This window comes from Hyperoodon ampullatus, assembly GCF_949752795.1.
Source record: "Hyperoodon ampullatus genome assembly, chromosome: 1".
Classification (NCBI taxonomy): Eukaryota; Metazoa; Chordata; class Mammalia; order Artiodactyla; family Ziphiidae; genus Hyperoodon; species Hyperoodon ampullatus.
In genome coordinates, this window is record NC_136914.1 from 229,730,209 (window position 1) to 229,753,627 (window position 23,419).

Consider the following 23,419-nt stretch of genomic DNA (forward strand, 5'->3'; position numbering starts at 1 on the left):
CTCAGGCAGGCTGGGGCCTGTGAACCCCAGGGAGGGGCTGAGGCTCTAACCAGTGCTGGGAGCCCCCTCACAAGGCTGCTGGTCACCAGGTGCTCCGGCAGCTGTCTGAGGCCGGCCCTGCGTCCTGGCATGCCACCCGCTGGTAGCCACCCCACGGGGCCTCTGCAGCAGCCCCCACTTCAGCCCCGCAGTTTCCCATGAGACAGGAGAGGAAGGCCTCCAGGATGAGGCTGTCACACCCTGGTGACCTCCGTCCCAGCTCAGGCCTGGATTCAGCAGGGGTGACCTGAAGCTCTGAATGGACTGTCCCCAGGGCCCCATACGATCCTCCAGGGCCTTTTAGGACCCCCTGACATCCCCAAGACTTCCTAGGTCCCTCCACTGACCCTCCACCTGGCTGGGCTCTGCCCTGTGGGTCAGGTGAGCCTTACCATGGACGGTGGGGGTGGGTCATAGCTGCCCTCGCCAGGATCCTCCCCCAAGGGGACAGGGTGGGGGTGCAGGGCCCAGGTCAGCAGAGGGCTGTCCTGTACCTGCGCTGGGCGTCCTGAGCCCTGGGTCGAGGCCATGAGCCAGGCGCTCTCCCCAGAGGTCCTCCCTAGAGGGGAGACCTGGGCGGGGCCGGGGGGCACCAGGCCCAGCTGGGATGGAGTGTGAGGGCAGGTCCCAACCGCCTTGCTGAGAAGCGTCTCCAGAGGTCTTGGGGTCCAGGGTAGTTGAGAGGCTCTTTGGCCAAGGAGACGGCGGAGCTGCGTGTTGCTGCAAGGGGTCCACGCAGGTGACAGGGTTGGCCATGAGGGTGGCAGCAGTGGGGGGAGGGGTCCCTCAGCAGGATGCCCTTGGTGGGGCGGTTGCAGAAGATACCCTGGTTGCGGGTTGATGTGCGGCGAGGTGGGCCGCGGGGCCCCGCAGACGGCGCGGGGAGGGTGGAGCCCTGCTCTTGGCTTAGGTTCGCCCAGAAGCGGTGCGAGCAGCATCAGTTCCTGCTGTTCGCTACTGAAAACCCGGGAAAGTCTTAAGAGGATGTAGCACAGGCAACTCATTTTAATTTGAAATGGCTTAAATTTCATCTCAGTAATCCTGGGTTTTAGTTCCAGGAGGTGAGAAAACTTCAGTTTAAGATCCGACTCCGGCCTCGCGGTGTCAAGCGGGTGGGGTCCGCGCTGTTAGACGCTCAGAGGGCTCCCGGGGTGTGAGAGCCATAGGGAATCTAATTAATGAAGTTTGTCACTTCTGGGAAATGTCTTTAAAAGTTTAAAGAGATTATTAAATGTATAAATTAATGGCGTATTAATGAAAGAATAAGTGAAGACATATACAAAGGTTACTAGGTTAATACATGCTTTTAAATTGAGCTTTAAAGCTTGAGAAAAGCTGGGCAACGGGGGACAGAATTCGGGCCCTCGCCCGAATGGGCTTGGGGGGTCAGGAAAAAGGCCAGAGAACCGACGATGCTCAGGAGAAGCGCGAGATCCAGGTGGAGGTGAATCTTTACTCAGAGAAAAGCGACAGAGCTAGAGGCTCACGGGGCGGGGGGCGTCAGCGAGGGGGCCTGGGAACAGAGGCACGACCACGGCGACAACAGCGACCACAGAGCGGGGAGCGTCGGGCGAGGTCGGTCACAGGTGCCGGCGTGGGACGCTGCGAAGACAGAGGGGAGGACAGGTGAGGTCGGGCAAGTTGGGGCGGGCGCACGACCACACCGCCCACCTGCGTGAGAAGAACGGAGGCTGAACTCCGCCCTCCCGCCTCCAGTTCACCTGACCCCGCCCCCCACTGACCCCGCCGCGCCCACACTCCGGTCCCCGACCCCCGCGCCTTGCCCACGCCCCCATCCCCCATCCTGCCCTGCCCACGCCCTCGTGCCTGCTCCCTGCCCGAGACCCTCACGCGGTCACAGGGGTCGCCAGGGCGGACAGCACCCCTGAGTAAGCCTCCGGCAGACCGGGCCGCCGCCCCGCCCCTCCCCGGGGTGGTGGGGCGGATAGGGAGGAGGGTCCCACCTACCCGGACGGGCTGCGACCCGGAGGCCAGAGGCCATCACTGGGGGGCTGGGGGTGGCGCGCTCCCCTCCACCTTCTGCGCCGCCTCCTTCTCTCCCGGCGCCGAGGCCTCCCCGGAGGGCTTCCCCGAGGGCTTCCCGGAGGGCTTCCCCGAGGGCTTCCTCGAGGGCTCGGTGACCGCCGCCATGGCCGCGCGGGCAGGCGCCTTGTGCGCCTTGGGCGCCTCCTTGAAGGCGTGGTAGCTCGCGGACAACCACGGGGTCTCCGTGCCATGCTTGCGGCCCACTGGGTAGGCCCCGATGGCCGCCAGGAGGCTGCGGTGGTGCTCGGGGTCCAGCTCGGTGTAGTACATCTCCAGGGTCAGCGGGGTGCAGATCTTGTGCTGTGGAAGGGGGCCGGTCAGGGGCGTGGGGGAGGTGTGTGGCGGCCGCGCCCCTGGGCTCGGGTGTGCAAAGCGGGGTGCGTTTTTTCTCAGTGGCATCAGCCGCGATGCGGGAGCCGCGTCCGTGGGCCACCCGCGGGTGGGCGGTCACCTCTGGGCCTTTCCGTCCCTTCTGCTTTTGAGCAGTTCGGTCATACTGTAGACAGTGCCCCTAAATACACTGATTTCTGTCGTAATTTCAAGCCATCAGGGGTCGGCCTCTAATTCAGAACTGGAGGCTCCCCAGAGAGCCAGCCCTTCTCGGAACGCACCGGTGGCCAGTGGCCGTGGCCTCCTCCTGAGTGAAGGGGAGGGGGCTCGGCGAGTGCCCCGCGGCCCACCCCCACCCCGCGGGCCCCCGAGGGAATCCCAGTGAGTGAGGGGCGTTAGCAGCCCGGTGCACCCCTGGAAGTACAGTGAGGGCTTGTGGCCTCTGTGGGGGGAGCACTTCCCTCTGGGAAGTAACGGGGAAGGGGGAGGACTTATCTACTGAAAACTGAGAGTCTTGAAAAAATACACTGAAAATGGTAAAAGTCACCATAAGCAAAGCTGAGAGAAAAGAAACAAGGATGGGGAAACCCTTTCCAAGCATACAGAAAACGTCAACATCCTGTGACATAGAAACACGCCACATGCAAGTGAGGGAGGCTTCCCTCCACCTGGACCTCCTTCCTTACACTTTACTTTTTAAATTACAGGAAGAGAAAACCTCTCGCTAAAACACATTTTCTTTTAATTTTTCTAAAGATAGGACTTGAATATACCTGGGAGGTGGCGGGGCTTGAGGGCCTTTGCAGGTCACGTTCCCATAGAGCTGGGAACACGCCAGACCAACCCTCCTGGGGGTAGCTTGGGGGAGAGGAGGGGAGGCACAGGACACCCCCCTGGGACCCTCCCTGGACTCTGCCTGCAGGGCGCGACAGCCCTTCCCAGCCCCGGTGCCCAGTCCACCGGCCTCACCCGAAGCAGGAAGCCGTCGGGGCAGCTGAATTGGTCGTACCAGATGGCCTTGTACATGATCAGGAGGCAGCCCATGAGCGCCATGGTGAAGGCGATCATCCGCCCTGTGGGCATCTGGGGGGTGGGCAGGTGTGGAGAGGAGAGGTGGGGTGGTGAGGCTGCGCAGGGCCCGGGCCGCGAACCTCAGCGCCGGCTCCCATCGCACACACAGCCCAGGGCTCACCGGCCTCTCAGAGAGGATGGGGAAAGGGGAAAGGAGCAGACTTACTACTGAGAAATGAGAGGCTTTAGAGATGGTACACTAAAAGGTATGAAACAAAGCCACCATCAGTAAGCCGAAGAGCTAGAGAAGGAAGGGAAAACACATTTGCCAGAGACACAGCAGGAAACGTGAGTCTCCATCGTATAGGGGAAACCCGCGAGTCACCGAGGAAGAGACAAACGACCCACTTGGGAAAGGGGGCAGGGCACGAGCAGGCACTGCGTCTCCTGCCAGGAGCTCCTCTGAGGGCGGCGGCTGCTCTCACCCCATGTTACAGCAGCGGCGGGGAGGCTGGCAGGAGCCTGATGCTGCCCAGGCCCGACCCCTACCTCTGATGGGGTGATCCCCTGTCCAGCTCTACTGAGAGCAGGACCCTGACCAAGGGCCCCCAGCCCACCCAGCCCAGAGCCTGGCTTCCCATAGCTTGCAGCTGCCTCTCCACCTCCCCTGCCCTGACTCCCCATGGAATAGGCGGGGAGGGTTGGGTTACCCTGCTACGTGCATCCTCCGGGTGGCCGCCGCCCAGCTTCTGGGCCTCCAGGTCGGAGAACTTTGTCGGCTGGTCCCCGGAGGACAGCTGGTATTCCGTCTGTGTCTTAATGACAACCTGTGGGAAGAAATGATGCAGGAGGACCCTGAACTAGGAGGGCTGGAGGGAAAGGGGGCAGGGGTCAGCTGCCCGCAGTGGTGTGGGTGCTAGTGGCAGGGCTCTAATGACTACAAGCTGACACCAAGGGAAGGGGACACTGGAAGTCGGCCAGGGCCGTGGCAGCCCAGGGCCGTCTGCTGGCCGCCTGTGGCTCTCAGGACGCTAGCTGTCCCTGCCAGAAGCTTCCTCTTCGATGGCACCACAGCTTGGCCCCCTCCTCCAGGAAGCCCACCACTGAGCCTTCCCTTTGGGAACCAGGTCCAGAATGGTAGCAGGCATGGTCGAAGCCCCCACAGATCACTGGAGAACTGCCCTCGACTCATGGGAGCAATGCCGGGAAGTGCCCCCTGCCCTCGTCAATGGCTGACTGACAGGGGCCTCAGGCTGGGACAACTCTGTGTGCCATTCACTCTCCAGAGCTCCGGTGGGGTCAGGCAGGGCTGTGCCTGAGCTGAGCTCTGCTTCTTACAGGTTCCTTCTGAGAGCTCCCCCTCCACCCACCCCTTGCCCAAGGACCTCATCTCAGGCCGCAGTCCAAGAAAGAGCACGCCCAGCAGAGGAAGGGGGGTAGTTTTTGCTGCTGAGCCCCTGCTGGACAGCAGGCAAGCTGGGCACTGTGAGAGCATATGAATCCTTACCACCACCCGTGGCCAGTTTACCCTGGTTTGCAGATGAGGAAAGGGCAGTTCTGGGTGGCGGGGGGAGCCAACCGGGGCACACAGCAGGCTCAGCCTGACCCTTCCTCCGCTTGCTCAGCTGCCCCTTAGAGGAGGCCACACCTAAAGCCGCCTTGCTAATGCCCATGTGTTTCCAGGGCAGGATGAGACAGGCCTCCACGCTGGCCCAGGCCCCTCACCTGGTCGGAGAACGCAGGCTGTAGCTGGCTGACATCCAGGGGGCTGATCAGAGGGACGCTGTCCATGGTAGCCCCGTCCCCGGAGCCTGTCTTCCCCGAGAAGCTGCAGTTCAGCTTCACCATGGTGGATGGCAGTCCTTGTCCTGTCCAGAGGCAGACACAGGGTCACTGGCCACCTAACAGATGTCCACACCAGCTGGCCCTGGAGTGAGAGGGCCCCAGGCAGACCCTGATGTTCCTCACGCCAGAGGTGGGTCGGGCCGTGGGCGGCCAGGCCAACCTCCCCAGGACAAATCGGGTGAGTCCAGCCACAGGATTCTAGTCCCCTCCTGCCCACCTGACTCCCTTTGGCCCCCACAGCCGTGCAGGTGATAGTGCCTCTGACTGGTGACTGCCTGGCAGAGTCTTCCACTGGCCCACCTGCTCCAGGAGATATTCTAAGGGCAGCAACCAACAGAAAACAATCCCAGATAGAAGCCTGGAGAGTAGGGTGGCTAGACTTAGCAAATAAAAGTACAGTACGCCAGGTTAAATCTGAATTTCAGATAAGCAATGGATGCTTTTGCTTTTTATGATATATCCATGTAATATGCAGTACAGGGACATACTTATACTAAAAAGTATTGTCTATCTGAAATTCAAATTTAACTGGGTGTCCTGTGTCTTATCTGGCAACCCTACTGGAGATGCAGGAAGTAACAGAGCTACAGAAAGGGTGCTGGTGAATGAATCCAAGAGCTAACTGCACAGAGCATGGCAGTAATGGTGTACCTGGACTGGACCATCTGGGGAGCTGGAACGCCCTGACAAGAACAGGAGTGGGGGGCAGGGAGGAAGGAGAAGGGACCTGCATGGCTTGGAGGAACACAAAGTTTCCTGGGGGAGGTCAAGATGGTTTCACTTCTACGCTGACCGATAAGAGAAAAGGAACACAGCAAATGACTTGAAACTGAAAAAACAGAAACACAAAATATACTCAGTCAATCAAAAGGAGAAAGAAATGGTTCCATGTCCACTAAGAAATTAAATCTGTTGTTAAAATCTTCCAACAAAGAACTCCAGGCCTAGGCAGCATCACACCTAGATTCTACCAATCACTTAAGGATGAAATAATGCAAATTTCATACAAAACTCATCCAGAGGAAAGAACAAGGGAGAACAGCCCAGCTTGTGAAGCCAGCACGACCTCCATCTCAGAACTCGGCAAGGACAACGAGACAGAAGACCTCGCAGGCCATGCTACCCACCAGCACCAGTGCCAAGGTCCCAGATAAAATGCAAGCATGTGGAATCCAGCAAGATATTAAAAGGAAATTTCACATCTGAAAAGCAATCATTATTTTCACCATATGAACAGAATAAAGAAGAAAAATGATCTGATCAATTTTAATAGTAGCTGAAAAAGTATCTGGTAAGATTCAACATTTGTTTACTATTTTAAAAAATCTATTGGAATTCCCTGGTGGTCCAGTGGTTAGGACTTCACACTTTCACTGTCGAGGGCCCAGTTCAATCCCTGGTCTGGGAACTAAGATCCCACAAGCTGTGCGGCGCAGCAAAAAAAAAAAAAAAAAATTTGAGAGGGAGATAAAAGGCCCTTTATTATCAGTTCTATAAATGATGGTGATTTATAGAGGTCCTAGCCAAGCCATATGGCAGGAAAAAGAAATAAGAGGTACAAAGCCTGGATGAGATTAGATAAGACTCTCATTATTCACAGAGAAAGCATCTTTTGTGTGTAGAAAATCTAAAAGAATCTGCATATAAACTATACGGATTGGAAAGTGAGTTCAGCAGAGTTGATGGGTTTAAGGTATTCAGAAATCAATTCTGTTTCTATGTATCAGTGACAAAAGATTAAAACATAATTTGTTGAAAGATTCCACTTAAACAGTATCAGAAATATCGAATGCTCCCTTTTGTATGAATTTGACAAGCTTTGTAATTTTATACGGAAGGCAGAGGGACAAGGACACTCATAACATCTTGGAAAAGACTGAGGGGGGGACTTGTCTGCCAGGCGTCTAGCTTGTCACATAGCCGTGTGGTATCACTGCATGGTGTACAAAGACCCATGTGACACACCCTACACACACGGACCATGGAGATGTCACTGCAAAGCCTGGGGATGGCCACCCAATGTCCACGTGGCAAACAGTGGACCCAATACCCACCTCACACCCCACACAAAAATCTACTCCAGGTGGATAAGCCAAGATGGAAAAGCGTCATAGAGATAATACAGGAGAATATTTTCCTGGTCTCAGGGAGGGAAAGAGTTTTTCAGTATCACAAATAAGCGCTAACCACAAAAGAAAATATTGATAAAAGAACTACATTAAAATTAACAGCTTCTTATAACAAACGTATGGTTACCAAAGGGGATAGCAGGGGTAGGGGGAGATAAATTAGGAGTTTGGGATTAACATATACACACTACTATATATAAAATAGGTAAACAACAAGAACCTACTGTATACCACAGGGAACTATAATCAATATCTTGTAATAACCTATAATGGAAAAGAATCCAAAAAAGAATAGCTATATATGTATAACTGAATCACTTTGCTGTACACCTGAAACTAACACAACACTGTAAATTAACTACAGTTCAATTAAAAAAATTAAGAGCTTCTGCCCATCAAAACATAGCCTCCAAGGAATGGAAACAGAAACCAAGACTGGGAGAAAATATTTGCAACCTGCAAATGAGAAAGGACTTGCTGTGGGTTCAACAACAAGAGGAGCCCAAGCCCTAACCCGGGCACCTGTGAACGTGATCTTATGTGGAAATAGGGTCTCTTCAGATCTAATCAAGTTAAGATGAGCTCATATGGATTAGGGTGGACCCTGATCCAATGACTGGTGTCCTTATAAGAAGGGAGAGGGCCTCCCTGGTGGCGCAGTGGTTGAGAGTCCACCTGCCGATGCAGGGGATACGGGTTCGTGCCCCGGTCTGGGAGGATCCCATATGCCGCGGAGCGGCTGGGCCCGTGAGCCATGGCTGCTGGGCCTGTGCATCCGGAGCCTGTGCTCCGCAACGGGAGAGGCCACAACAGTGAGAGGCCCGCGTACCACAAAAAAAAAAAAAAAAAAAAAAAAAAAGAAGGGAGAAATTTGGACACACACACACACAGGAAGGAAGCCATGTTGAAGATGGAGGTGGATACTCGAGGGAGGTGGCCACAAGCCAAGGGACTCCTGGGGCCACTGAAGCTGGAAGAGGCAGGAAGGAGCCTCCCCTGGGGCCTCAGAGGGAGCTCGGCCCTTGCAGCACCTTGATGCCCCACTTCTTGCCTCCAGAGCTGTGAAAGAATCAACGTCTGTTGTTTGGAGCCACCCAGTATGGTGGAAGCCAATATGGGTCAGGCATCTACCATATAAACAGAGCGTCTCAAGTTGGTCAAGAAAGACAGACAGATAACCCAAGAGAAAAATGGACAGAAGAGGATTTCAAATGGCCATGAATACTGAAGTGGTGCTCACTCCATTATCCTTGAAGACACAAATTGAGGGGGGCGGGGGGGGAGCGGGGCGGGGGGGAACCTGCCACCAGAACCCAGGAGAGCAGGAACAGACGCCGCCACAGGGTGGGGTGGAGCCGCTTTATCTAGGGTGTTGAACCTGTGACGGGCCTCACTCACTCCTGGGCAGACACCCCGCAGGAAGGCGGGTGTGCACCCACGTGCACAGCAGCACTGCCCACAGACGGGCGCACCACGGGGCATCTCCACAGTGGAACAAGCACACGAATAGAGGCGTTTCTGAGAGTTCGTCAGAGCAGGGAAGGGAAGGGACCACGCTACCTGCAAGAACAGCCCTGAATCACAAAACCAGCGTTGGCCAAAAGAAGCCAGGCACAGATGAAGGTTCGAGAATAAAGAAACACAACAGCCTTGTTTAGGAACCCATCCCGCGCTCAGGAGCTCGGAGGTGCGGCCAATGCTCCTGCGTCTGCAGGGTCCCGGGTGGTGCCCTTGGGGGAGGGGAGCGGCTTCGGGGCGGGGCGGGCGTTTCCGGTCTTCACTTGGATGCTGGAAGCCTGGGGTTCACTTATGACGAATCATTAGGCTGCACGTTTGCTTCGTGTCCTCTTCAACAAAAAAGGTTAAAAACAAACAAAACCAAACGACAGCGGGCAGGTAGCAGAGGCACAGCCAGGCCACGCCCTCTCCCAGGACTGAACAGCCTTTTGACAACTGTGCCCTGGCTGTCCCCTTCCTCACGAGGACCTCGGGCTGAGCTTCCGCCCTGGCCTCCGAATGTGGCCCCTCCCTCGCCACTGCCTGCACCCACCCTGCAACCCCCAAACTTCTGTCCTGAGCGACCCTTCTGGGCATCAGCTCCACCACCGCCGGTGCCTGCCAGGCCCTCACTCAAACCCCGGCAGCCAGGCCCTGCTGTGGGTGCCGGTGCGGGCAGGCCAGGTGGGAACGCAGAGGGGGAGCCCCTGCCAGCGGCAGAGTCAGACAGGCCTGCAGGACGTGTGGGAGGCGCTGGGCAGGGAGGCTCGGGGCGGCCACTGTGGGGAGGGCAGGAAGCCCCCGGCCCAGGCTGGGAGAGGGGCCGCCCCATCGTGGACTCGCTCCCCAGGCGCCCGCGGAGGAGGGTTCTCTTAGCGTCTTGAGCCGGCCCCCTTCCCTGGTTGTGCGCGCCATGCCCGGCCGTACAGACCGGCAAAGCGTCCCCACTCCCCACACACCCCAGGCTGGGGCGGTGTGCTCTTCCTGAGGTGGGTCGAGGCCTGGCCGGGGCTCGGGCCTGTGGATGACGTCCGGGCACCTGGGCACCTGCCCCAGGAGGGCGGGACATCTGTCATTCTTCGCTCGTACAGCGCTTATATGACGTCCACGCTCCACGAGGCAGAGATGGACAAGGAGCCATCAACATATAAATAAAAAAAGGTCGGGCGATCCAGTGCGAAGAAGAAAATAGAGATGAAAACCGCCGAAAGGGGGCCGCGGAAGGGGGCGGGGGGGAACGACCGGGGACTGCATGGGAGGGCTGTGCGAGGTGGGGACAGCAAGCGCCCCGGCCTTGAGGGGAGCTTGGCGAGGGGCTGGGGAGGGTGCCATCCAGGGGGAAGGGGCTGGGGGCCTTCACGCAGCAGACGCCCCGCGAGTCTCAAACCCAACCTGCGGTTTACAGACAGGAGCCGGGAGGGGCAGAGGGGGCGCAGCCCCCACCCCCGCAAACCTGCCAATCTCAGCTTGGTGGCCACGCCCCCTGCAAGGCGGAAGGCCGAGGTCTCCCCCTCCTCTCCCGCAGGAGGCGCCTACCCATACGAGCTCCGCCTCTGGGTTCCCTTTAAGCCAAACGTAAGCTCCAACTCCTCTGCCTCTGCATGACGTCCACGTTACATCATCTTGGGTTTCCATGGCAACAGAGACAGGCAGGCAATGACACGTCTTCTTGAAGAAAAGAAGACTTGGGGGCCCGACGGACCCTCTGCGTCTGGCTCCAGGCGCCTTGTTCCAGGCAGAATGCTGGGGTAGGGGCTGGGCTGCATCTGGGAAGCCCCCCGCGCAAAATTCCTTTCCCTGCCTGAGTCAAGCAGACCCTCTCGGCAGGCTGGCTGGGCTCATTCACACGACAGACACATAGCTCCGTGGAATGGGAGGGGTCTTCCCTACTCCTCCCACCGGCCCCCTCCCTCCACCCTGCGCTGTAATTGTGCCTTCGACAGCGGATCAGCTGCTCCCCGCTCGCCGTAGGCTGCTGGGCTGGGATGTGGGGCGGTGTACGTCTCCTCTACGAGGCTTGGGGAGGGGGCACAGGTTGAGCAGTGAGGCTGTGCTGAGGCTGCGATGGGTGGCTGGACTGGAGGGCATGGACCCTCAGCTGAAAGCCCTCAGGAAGCTCGGCTGCAGGTCACGTCAGACTCGCTTTCACACATACGCCACCCTGTGATGCTGCGTCACTCGGAGGTATGCACCGTCGCCTGCATGTGCGGGCGGGCACGAGCGTCCTGTGCGCATTGGGCGTGCGTGTGACAACGGAGCGCTGGGGGCCTGCGCGCTTTGCCTAAACCGGCAAGGCCCCCGACCCCGCACCGCCCCTTCCAGGCCCAGCCGCAACGCCCACCCAGGTGCGCTCCCACACGTTGCCCTGCAGGCCGATGGTGGGTTTGACTGCCGGTTCAAGGGCAGGTGGACTGCAGGCGCCAGCCCAGCCCTGAGAGGCCCAGGCGAGCGGGGCAGGTGGGGGGAGGTGCAGGTCTGCCCCCAGCTTCAGCGTCTCAAGTACCAGCCACCTGTGTCTCCGCACCGAGAGCCCGCGGCAGGCGGTTCTGGACAAATGCCCTCTCTCCGCTTCTTGGCCACGTCCCGTCTGCCACGCAGCCTCCCTCACCTCCGCCACCACCGTGCCGTTGCCAGCAGCGCTTCGTGATCTGGTCCGTCGGAAGCCCCTTCTGCCTCCCCCACCCCCTCAGGTAGAGCTGAACTAGTCCTGGACCTGGCACCCCTTCCCCACCTCGGGACGCCCATCTCCCACTGGCTCTCTCAGACCTGCAGAGGTGGAGCTGGCTCGCGGGGAGGGGGCTGCAGTCACCATGGGACGGGGGGAGCTGATGTCCAGCAGTCCTACCCCCACCCGAGCTGCCCCGCTCTACCGTGGACGGGAATCCGGGCGGCACGTCGGGTCTGCACAAGGCTGGACACCCACGGCCCTTCTGGAACATCCAGGCAGGGACTCGTCCCGCGGAGGCCCCGGATCCTCGAGGGGGGGGCCTGAGGACAACCTCCTGCGCTCGGGTCAGCAAAGACCCCAGGGGAGGACCCCTGCCCGGCCGGCTGCCAACGGGTCAGCCTCAGTTCCCCCCCACCGCCACTCTCCCAGCCCTGCACACGCCCCTCGCAATCCGTGCACACACACCAGTATACCTGCGACCCCTGCACACCCACCATGCACACCCGCTCAACGCACACTCACACTCCTGCGGACACTCGGCCCCCCACCCACCCCCCAGCTCCGCTCCACAAGGACAAATGTGCAAATGGCTCACAGGCGTCTCCAACGGGCAGCTGCAGCAGGATGCGGTCGCAGGACAAGGATGCGGAGGAAGGATGCGGTTCCAGACGCTTCTCAGCTGGGGCGCGGCGGGGGAGGGGCCGAGCCCCAGACCGAGGCTGCCCTTGTTGCCAGGGAGATGCAGGCTGGGGGAGGGGAGCACTGCGTCTGCCGCTGCTGCCCCCCTCCCACGCATGCCCGTAGGAGCTGCGCTGCCCCCCCAACCTGTCACTGGCTTAGACACGCACACCACATCCACCCACGGCACAGGTCTCTCACACACACACACCATTCACACGCTGCATACACATATACAAACACCTCACACACTCACACCACCGCACTGCAGGCGGGGCGGGGGGGGGGGAGGGAAGCGGGGAGGGGACAGACACCCTGGCCAGCATCCTCCCCTGGGGATGTCCAGGCTCCCAGGCACCACCTTGTCGGGCGCGCAGACTTGCCCTCTTGCCCCCTCTGGGCCGCTTGGTTCAGGCACAGCTGGGTTGGGCCCCCACCCGCCCAGAGGGCCTCCTCCTCACGTCTCGGCGTCCAAAGCCCCGACTGTCAGCTTTTGGAGGGCAAGCCTGTGGCTCCTGGTAGCCGCTGTGGCCCAGAGCCTGCACAGCGCCGGGCATAGAGCAGCCGCCGCGCAGTCGTGTTGTCTGAGTAAGCAGGTGAGCGGGGTCCGTGGTCTCAGGACCCTGGGGCTCAGCCCAGCAGGGTCGGCGGGGCTCCACACCTGGGCTCACAGCTGGCCGAGGAGCGATGGCGCGGCTGTCACGCCTTTTTGCTGTTGACTAGTGCCCCGGAGTGCGGATGTGTCCCGTTTTATCTATCCAGTCGCCAGGCTCTGGACTGTTTGTCCCACGTGTGTCTGCTGTTGACAGCGTTGCTGCCAGCGTTCTTGGACTAGTGTTTGTGTGGACACAGGGCTTTCATTTCTCTTGGACAGGTATCTAGGAGTGGAATTGCTGGGTCGTATGGTAGTTTACATGTAGTTTTTAAAGAAAATGTTTTAACTTTTTTCCAAAGTGGCTGCAGCATTTCATATTCCCATCAGCGGTGCAGAGGGGCTTGGCTTCACCCCCGCCCCGGACGCGTGTTATTGTCTCTCCTTTTTGCTGCAGCCGTCTGTATTCGCTCGCAAGGGCTGCCATAACTAAGTACCACAGATCAGGTGGCTTAAACGACAGGAATTATTTCCTTATGATTCTGGAGATTGGAAGTCAGACATCCAGGTGTTGGCAGGGTTGGTTTCCTCTGGGCCTCTCTCCTTGCCTTATAGAGGCCGGCTTCTCCCTGTGTCTTCAGATGGCCTTTCCTCTGTGTGTATCTGTGTCCTACTCTCCTTTTCCTTTTTTTTTAAGCCTTTAACAATTAATTAATTAATTAATTATTGGCTGCATTGGGTCTTTGTTGCTGCGCACAGGCTTTCTCTAGTTGCAGCGAGCGGGGCCTACTCTTCGCTGCGGAGCACGGGCTCTAGGCACGTGGGCTTCAGTAGTTGTGGCTCACGGGCTCTAGAGCACAGGCTCAGTAGTTGTGGAGCACAGGGTTAGCTGCTCTGCAGCATGTGGGATCTTCCCGGACCAGGGCTCGAACCCGTGTCCCCTGCATTGGCAGGCGGATTCTTAACCACTGCGCCACCAGGGAAGTCCCTAAACCTCCTTTTCTTATAAGGACACTAGTCAGAATGGATTAAGGCCACCCATATGACTTCATTTTAACTTAATTATCTCTTTAAAGACCATATTTCCACATACTGTCACATGCTGAGGTCCTGAGGGTTAGGGCTTCTATGTATGAATTTTGGGAGGAAACAATTCTGCTCATGACGCTGACCTCATACCCACTAGTAGGATGAGTGATATCTCACTGTGGTTTGCATCTGCATCCCTAATAACTTATGATGCTAATGTCAACAAAAATTAATCAGTAGCCCATCTAAAGAAGAAATAGAGAATTTTATTCAAGGCAACCTGAGAATTATAACTCAGAAAACTGAGGACTGTTCAGCTTGCTAGAAGTTGAAGGCACAGCTCTATACATTTTCAAGACAAAGGATTGTTCATCAAAATGACCCTGACATTTTATGTAAAGTTCACCAAAAATACACACTCCAGCTCTACACGTATGAATCGAGTGCAGGTTACCACGACCCTAACAGAACTAGGAAAAGAAGGAAGGAGGAAAAAAAAAAAAAGATCTTTTTGGTGAGGCAGACATTCTTGCTGTTGAGGAGGGCCCAGGGCAGGGAGTATGGTCTGCTTAAATTTTCTCGTCTTGTCTTAAAAACATACAGTTTATTCCATCATTAACTATACATCTCTTCGTGGGTTTCTTAGCTACCTGTATATCTTTGGTGAAATGTTTGTTTAAACGTTCTGAACATTTTTCAATTGGGTTGTTTGTCTTGTTGTTACTGAGTTGTTAAAACTCTTCATATATTCTGGATACAAGTCCTTCAGCAGGTAGAAGATTTGCAGTCTCCCCCAGTCTGTGACTTGTCTTTTCACTTTCTTGATAGTCTTTTTTTTTTTTTTTTTTTTTTTTTGCGGTACGCGGGCCTCTCACTGTTGTGGCCTCTCCCGTTGCGGAGCACAGGCTCCAGACGTGCAGGCTCAGTGGCCATGGCTCATGGGCCCAGCCGCTCCGCGGCATGTGGGATCTTCCTGGACCAGGGCACGAACCCGCGTCCCCTGCATCGGCAGGCGGACTCTCAACCACTGCGCCACCAGGGAAGCCCCTGATAGTCTGTTTTGGAGTGCAAAAGTTTGTAGTTTTGATAAAGTCCAAGGAATCAATTTTCTCTTTTATGTGTCGTGATTTTGGTGTTGTGTTAAGAACTGACCCAAGGCCTTGAATATTTTCTCATTTTTTCTTCCAGTGGTTTTGTAATTTTAACTTTTACATTTAAGCCTATGATGCGTTTTGAGGTAGCTTGTGTGTATGATGTAAGTTATAGGTCTAAGTTATTATTAGTTTTTGCATATGGATATCAAGTTGTCTCAGCACCTTTTGTTAAAATCACTAATCTTTTCATGTTAAGTTGTCTTGACATCTTTGTCAAAAACCAGTTGTCCATACCTATGTGGGTTTATTTCTGGACACTTAATTCTGTTTCACTGATGTGTGTCTCAATCCTTATGCCTACAGTATGTCTTTTGCCACTGGGGCTTTGTAGCAAGTTTCGAAGTGGCCTAGTGTCTCTGTTCTAATTTTGTTCTTTTAGACATTCTTTTGGCTCTTCTGAGTCCTTCGCATTTTCATATAAACTTTAGGATCAACTTGTCTATTTCTACAGAGTTCTGCTAGAAATTTGATAGGAATTGCATCGAATCTATAGATTAATTCTGGGAGAATAACCATCTTGACGAAGACTTGAGTCTTCTAATCCATGAAGAAAGAATATCTCTCCATTTATTTAGATCTGTGATTTTTCTCAGCTCAAGTCTTGTGCTTCTTTTGTTAAATTTATTCCTAAGTATTTTATTACTTTCAATGCTATTATGAATGAAAAATTCTCCCTAATTTCATTTCAAATTGTTCGTTTCTAGTATATAAAAACAATTAATTTTTGTATATTGATCTTATATCCTGAGATCTTACTAAACTCTTTCTAAGTATGGGATCATATCATCTGTAAATAAAGACAGCTATTTTTCCATTCCAATTCAAGCATGATTTTCTTTGTCCTGCCTTGTTGTGCAGGCTGGACTCTCTAGCACAATGTTGAACAGCAGGGTGAGCGTGGACGGTGAAGTCTCCTCCCCATATGAGGGTGAGAGGTACTGGTCTTTCACTACCGAATATGATCACCACTGTAAATTTTTCTGTGCATGCCCTTTTACCAGGTTTAGAAAGTTCCCTTCTACTTCTACTTTTTTTAAAATTTTTTAAAAAATCATTAATGGGTATTGGCTTCCTGAAAAAGAATTTCAGATTCTTTTTGTGTCTATTAAAATGAACATTTCTTTGTCTTTCATGTTATCTATATAGTATAGTACTTTAACTAACTTTTTGAATATTAAACCAACATTGCATTCCTGGGATAAATTCTTTTTTATGTTTTGCTGGATTTCGCTGGTATTTTTAAAAATCTCATTAATAGCTTTTTAATATGATTTTTAAAAATTAATTAATTAATTTTATTTATTTATTTTTGGCCGCGCTGGGTCTTCCTTGCTGCGTGCGTGCTTTCTCTAGTTGCAGCGAGCAGGGGCTACTCTTCGTTGCAGTGCGTGGGCTTCTCATTGCAGTGGCTTTTCTTGTTGTGGAACACGGGCTTCAGGTACACAGGCCTCCGTAACTGTGGCCCGCGGGCTCCAGAGCTCAGGCTCAGTAGTTGTGGCACAAGGGCTTAGTTGCTCAGCGGCATGCGGGAACCTCCTGAACCAGGGCTTGAACCCTTGTCCCCTGCATTGGCAGGCGGACTCCCAACCACTGCGCCACCAGGGAAGCCCTCGCTGGTATTTTTTATTAAGGATTTTTGTGTCAATGTTCAGGAGGAATGTTGGTCTGTGTATAGCTTTCTTTCCCCTGTAATGTCTTTGTCTACCTTTGGAGTCAGGAGGTGCTCTCACCTCCTCTACAGGTTGTGAAAGGTTATTTTTGCTGTTATTCCTTCTCAAGCATTGTCTGCAGGTCTCCGGTGTTTCTGATAAGAAGTCAGCTTTAATCGTGTTGCTGGTTCTCTGCGCAGAAGGAGTAGTTTTTCTCTTGCTACTTTCAAGATTTCCTCTTTGTCTTTGGGTTTTAAAGTTTAACTGTGGGCTTCCCTGGTGGCACAGTGGTTAAGAATCCGCCTGCCAATGCAGGGGACGCGGTTTCGAGCCCTGGTCTGGGAAGATCCCACATGCCACGGAGCAGCTAAGCCCATGCGCCACAACTACTGAGCCAGTGCTCTAGAGCCCTCGAGCCACAACTACTGAGCCCACGTGCCACAACTACTGAAGTCCACGCGCCTAGAGCCTGTGCTCAGCAGCAAAGAGAAGCCACCGCAACGAGAAGCTCGTGCACAGCATCGAAGAGTAGCCCCCGCTGGCCGCAACTAGAGAAAGTTGGCACGCAACAACGAAGACCCAACGCAGCTGAAAGTAAATAAATTAAATAAATTAATTTTAAAAAATAAAGTTTAACTGTGATACATCTTTGTTTTTATCCTATTTGGGGCTCATTGAGCTTATTGGGGTCTGTAGATAAATGCTTTTCATCAAATTTAGAATGTTTTTTGCCATTAGTTATTGAAATATTTTTTCTGTCCCTCTCTTTCCTCTACTTCTGGGACTCCATGTATGTGTGTATATGATGTGTGCCTGTGTGTGTGCACATGTGTGGTGTGTGTGTGTGGTGTGCATGCATGTGTGTGTTGTTGTCTCACAGGCCTCTGGGCCACCAGGGAAGTCCTTGGGATGCTTTTCATTTTTCTTTTTTTTCTCTTCCTTCAGGTTGGATAATTTCTATTTATGTCTTTAAGTGTTGATCTAACTTAAAGGTATATACTTAAATATGTCTTTTATTAAGCCCTCTAGTAAATTTTTTATTTTAGTTATTGTTTTTCAATTCCAGAATTTCCATTTGATTCTTTTTAAAATGTCGTTTATTGAGATTTATTTATTTAAATCACTTTCATCATATTTTCCTTTAACTCTACACATGGCTTCCATTAATTTTTTGTTCTCTAAGTCCAATACCTAGGTCCACTAAGAACAGTTTCTATTACCTGTTTTTCTCCTGAATATTGGTCACACTTTTCCTGTTTCTTTGCCTGTCTTGTAATTTTTGGTTGAAAAATACATGTTTTAATTGGCTCATCATTTGTAACAAATATACTAACCAATGTCAGCTAATAGGAGGGGAAATGGGGATGGGGAGAAGGTATTATGGGAACTCTGATTTTCTGCTTAATTTTTCTCTAACCCTGAAATTTCTTAAAAATAAAGTCTATCAGGGGACTTCCCTGGTGGCCTAGTGGTTAAGAATCTGCCTTCCAAGGCAGGTGACATGGGCTCGATCCCTGATTGGAGAACTAAGATCCCACATGCCGTGGGGCAACTAAGTCCTGGCGCTCTAGAGCCCACGCGCCACAACGGCAGATCCCACGTGCTGCAACAAATATCCCACGTGCCGCAACTAAGACCCGACACAGCCAAATAGATAAATAAATATATTTTTTAAAAAGTCTATTAACCAAAAAAACTAGATGTCTTAGATTATATTTTGAAATAACTATGGATTATGATATTTTCCCCTGAGGGTAGTGGTTAGCTGTTTAGCAATTTCCTGGACTAAATCTGTGGACTGTTTCCTTGTGATGTGTGGCACTGATCTCTCTCTGCCAGGGTAATAGATAAACGACAAAGACCCTTCCTCTTAGGACGTTATTTTCAATGATACGTGTTAGTGGTACAAGGACCAGAATTAGAAAAAAATACAGACTAGATCCTATGTGTCCAGTGACAATAAATGGGTGATCAAAGGGTTGTCCTCTGTTTGATATTACTGTCAGTAGGTCCCCTACAAGTACACAGAATAAACATTGGTTAAGGGGTCGGAATGTTATACATTGTTGTTTTGTTGTATGAAGTATTGGGACAATTGATAAAATTAGGATTGAGAAGATTCAGGACAGTATGCTCCCTGTTTGTTGTGAATGGATCATACAATTGTGTTTGCAAATAAGAAGTATCATTATGGCTTGATGTGGGGGGCTGTGTTGAGGGGGTTAGGAGGAGTATAATGGTCTGGGACCCCTAGAAGTTCAGATGAGACTAGTACCAGTATTAGTGAGATTAGAAATAGGAACAGGCATACCAGATATCTTTAATTGTGCAGTGTGGATGAAACGGGATTTTGTTCATATCGGATTAGATCCTTGTTGGACTATTAGAGCCTGTTTCATGAGGAGTAATGGGTGAAGAACTACTAAAGCTGCAGTAATCAATGAATGGGAGGATAAAGTGGAAGGTAAAGAACAGGGGAAAGGGTGGCTTTATCCACTGAGAATCCTCCTCAGCTGCATTTGACTAGGTTAATGCCAATGTAAGGAATTGCTGGAAGGAGATTTGTAATGTAATGTAACTCGCCACAACTAGAGAAAGCCCGTGACAGCAACGAAGACCCAACACAACCAAAAATAAATTAACTAATTAATTAATTTAAAAAAAAGCTATTTAGCCTCATGATAAGACGTAACCTGTAAATGCTGTGGCTATTAAATAGGAGGATGATTCCAATGTTTCATGTTTCTAGGAAGGTGTAAGATCCATAATACAGACCTCTCCCAACATGGGTAAATAAGCAAACAAAGAATATGGAAGTTCCATTTCCATTAAGTATCGGATAATTCATCCATAGTCTCCATCTTGGTAGATATGGGTTATGGACAAGAAGGCAGTTATTGATACATGATACATGATAATGTATTGCTAGGAATAACCCTGGAAGGATATGTAAAATTAAACAAATACCAAGCAGGGAACCAAATTTCATCATGATGAGATATTTGATGGAGCTGGTAGATCAATAAATGAATCGTTAACAGTTTTGATTAATGGGTAGGTTTTTCTAATGTTGGTCATTAGTGGGGTTTTAAAAATAAATTTATTTATTTATTTATTTTTGGCCTCATTGGGTCTTTGTTGCTGTGTGTGGGCTTTAGCTGCAGCGAGCGGGGGCTACTCTTCATCGCGGTGTGCAGGCTTCTCATTGCGGTGGCTTCTCTTGCTGCGGAGCGCAGGCTCTAGGCACACGGGCTTCCGTAGTTGTAGCACGCAGGCTCAGTAGTTGTGGCTCACTGGCTGTAGAGCGCAGGCTCAGTAGTTGTGGTGCGCAGGCTTAGTTGCTCCGCGGCATGTGGGATCTTCCTGGAGCAGGGCTCGAACCCATGTCCCCTGCACTGGCAGGCAGATTCTTACCCACTGTGCCACCAGAGAAACCCTGGTCATTAGTGTTTATATAGTTGAAAGACGATGATTTTCAAGGCACTGGCCGTGGTTACATTCCACATAAGAATAATCATGACATACGTTGTATTTATTTTAAGGACATTTTGGTAGTTAGTTTTGAAGGTTTTCCTTCAAAAGCTTCTCTTACTTATGGTGGCTTGGGTTGAGTGTGAATGGTTGAATTGGTTGTGGTATTGTAATAAGTTTTGGTGGGTCATCTTTGAGCTTAATGGTTTTTAGTGTATTTAGTTTTTGGTTATACAACAGCTATGCCTACGGAGCAGTAGCCTGAGGTTTGTGTTTCTAACAAAATTGTCTTAGGGCTATTTCTTTTGGGGTTGATAATGGGGCTTGCAGTGATCCTTTTGCTTAAAAAGATGAGGAGCAGGGATTGTGTTTAAGTTTATTGGGATGGGAATTGAATAATTTATGCTACAGGAGATTCCGACTTTTTAGTGAGGAAGCTACAGGAACGGCTGTGTGGTATAGTTACGGTACTTGACTGGTGATTGTTACAGGTTGGTCACTGCTTATTGGTGTTCTGGTTATGATGGAGATTACCCGTGTACATTAGATAGGGTTGTACTGAGGTGTAACGAGGAAGGAGAGCAAACGTAACTTAACTGGGCTGATACGTGTTTGCTGTAGGCTGTGAATAAGAGCTTATACAGAGCGTGGCTTTGAAGAACACACGTGTGAAGGCATGGAGGCGTGCTAGGCAGGGGTTTGCTGTCGGCAATTACTACTACGAGGCCTAGTTGACCTGAGAGGAGTATGTACGCTGAGGCAGTGATGAATGTATTGAGCCCTATTAGGATGATGGTGATGCTGGATCCTGAGAAAGATGACGTTACTGCACCCAAGCAAGGGCGCTTGTCCCCTTGGAGCAGAAAGCACCTCCTGACAGCAGGTGTTTGCAGCAAAGGAAGTGTTTATTTGCAGGCTTTAAACAAGGACATGAGAGACAAGCCTCAGATCCACTCAGACCAACTCAGATAAGCTTCTGACCAACTTGGTCTTTGAGTTAGGGGATTTTTTAAAAAGGGGAACAAAGAAAGAGGCTGGGATTCATCATCGTTTTGTGACATTTCTGAATCTAGTTTCAGGAGTCAGGCTGTCTCTGGTTTACATTCTCAGGCCAGGCGGTCCATGGCTGGGGGGTCTGTGAGATCATCTTGCCCTGGAGAAACAATCTGAGTGTGTACGATAACGATGATGTCTACCAGGCAATTTTAGTACATTAGCCATGTTATCAACAGCAGCCATCTTAGTCACCTGACTCTGGTTGATTAGTGCTCAGTTAGCACAGGATTGAGGTCAGAGGGAACAAGAAAGGGAATAAAGTTTTGGGTGGAGAGATGAATCATGAACTCAGTAAGGGAACTCGGTTTTACGGGGACTTGGTGTCACTACTACAAATAATTCTCTAATTAAGCCGATTGTTGGGGGCAGGGCTATGTTTGTAAGCCTTGCTAATAGTCGTCATTGCCATTAGTGGAAAAAATGTTTAGGCCACGGGCTAAAGTTATGGTACGGCCGTGAATATGTTTGTGACTTGAATGTGCCAAGCAAAATAGTATAGATGACGTGAGGCCATGAGCAGTTCTAAGCCCCTGCAACATCAAGATGTCGGGTAAGAACAGCTACGCTGCCAGTGTGGCCCGTGGAGGAGCAGTGGTGAGTGACTTTCCGTCTGTTTGGTGCACGCAGGTTGAGCTGTTATAATTATTCCTCACTAGGATGATGTAAGGGTTGGATCTGCTCTGTGGCTTTAAGGGCTTTGGGAGTTTGAGTGCTGCGGCTGCAGGAACCGTAGATCCCGCCGTCGGGGCTCCTACACCAGCCGTGCAGTCAGAGGTGTAACGCGTAGAGGGGTGTTTTTACTGTAAAAGCTATTATGTATGTTAATTGTATGAAAATATTGAATCAAGAGTCAGATGTTGCTTGGGTTCGGTACTGGATCATTAAAAAGTTTGGGGAGGGCTTCCCTGGTGGCGCAGTGGTTAAGAATCCGCCTGCCAATGCGAGGGACATGGGTTCGAGCCCTGGCCCGGGAAGATCCCACATTCCGCGGAGCAACTAAGCCTGTGCGCCACAACTCCTGAGCCTGAGCTCTAGAGCCCACGAGCCACAACTACTGAGCCCGCATGCCACAACTACTGAAGCCCGCGTGCCTAGAGCCCATGCTCTGCAACAAGAGAAGCCACGACAATGAGAAGCGCACGCACCGCAACGAAGAGTAGCCCCCGCTCACCACAACTAGAGAAAGCCCTCACGCAGCAACGAAGACCCAGTGCAGCCAAAAAAAAAGAAAAAAAAAAAAAGTTTGGGGAACCTGTGATATTTCTGAGGAGTCCAGCAGCTGCGGCTGAAGACCCAGCAGGCAGGGTGGGCTGGGACGCCCTCCAGCTTCCATCCAAGCAGTCAGCCCCACTTGGGGTCCCATGCCCCTGGGTGACAGAGCCCAGGGCCTGGGTGGGGCGGAGGCTGTGCGAGTTCCAGCGTGTGGAGAGGTGGGGGGAGGTAGGGCTGTGTCAGGTGGCTGGAGCGGGCAGGAGGTGGGTGCTGGGGAGGGTCATGCGTGTGACACACAGGTGGACTCAGTCACCTCGGCAGCCCAGTCAGGATCCCCGCCCCGACCTCTGTCCAGACACGCCCACACGGGGGCCATAAGACCTCGAGAGGTGAGGGCGGGGAGGAAGAGGACCAGACATCTGGATCCCTGGGCTGCTGGCTAGCTGGGTCTGCAGCTGCAGGTCCCCCAGAGCGCCGTCTACACTGAGGAGGGGACCCCAGCATGAGGAGGTAATGCCCAGCGCCTGCAAACCCGGGTCCCCACCCAAACACCCTACCCACAGCTTTGCTGTGTGGTCACTTGGGTCCAGGAGCCCTGGACTCAGGGAACAGCCCCTGGGGCACCTGGGTCCCCAGCCCAGCCCGGTTTCAGATGGGGGTCGGGGCTCTGTCTGCAAACCAGGGTCTGGCTGCTCCCCAGGACGCCGGCTCCTCCCGGGTGTCAAGGGCTTGGGGACAGGGCTTTCCCTCCCGAGTCCTCCAGAATGATTGTAGCCCCTGGGCTCCAGCTCCAAAGGCCACCCCTGTGGCTTCTGAGAGAGACCACTGTCCCTTGGGGTCCCTTGACCCTGTGGAGAGTCACCCGGGAGCCCTTGGCAGCGGGTGGGAAGCACCAGGGCCAAAGAAGGCAGGTCTGTGACTGATGAAATGAAAGTGAGGGTCAAGACGCTGAGACGGGGCTGGAGGCTGGGGGGCGATGCGGGTGGGGCAGCTGGAGCCCAAGGGGTCGTCAC

General features: G+C 52.7%; 1 protein-coding gene across 1 annotated transcript; it reads right to left on the reverse strand.

Annotated features, from left to right (window-relative positions):
* Positions 1 to 2,040: 2,040 nt before the first annotated feature.
* On the reverse strand, positions 2,041 to 5,274 carry CALY (calcyon neuron specific vesicular protein; the record flags this gene model as incomplete). Its single annotated transcript, XM_079699965.1, has 4 exons — positions 2,041 to 2,385; positions 3,385 to 3,498; positions 4,137 to 4,253; positions 5,152 to 5,274. The coding sequence occupies 4 exons, from the start codon at positions 5,272 to 5,274 to the stop codon at positions 2,041 to 2,043; spliced, it is 699 nt and encodes a 232-aa protein (XP_079556091.1).
* Between the last annotated feature and the right edge of the window lie 18,145 nt (positions 5,275 to 23,419).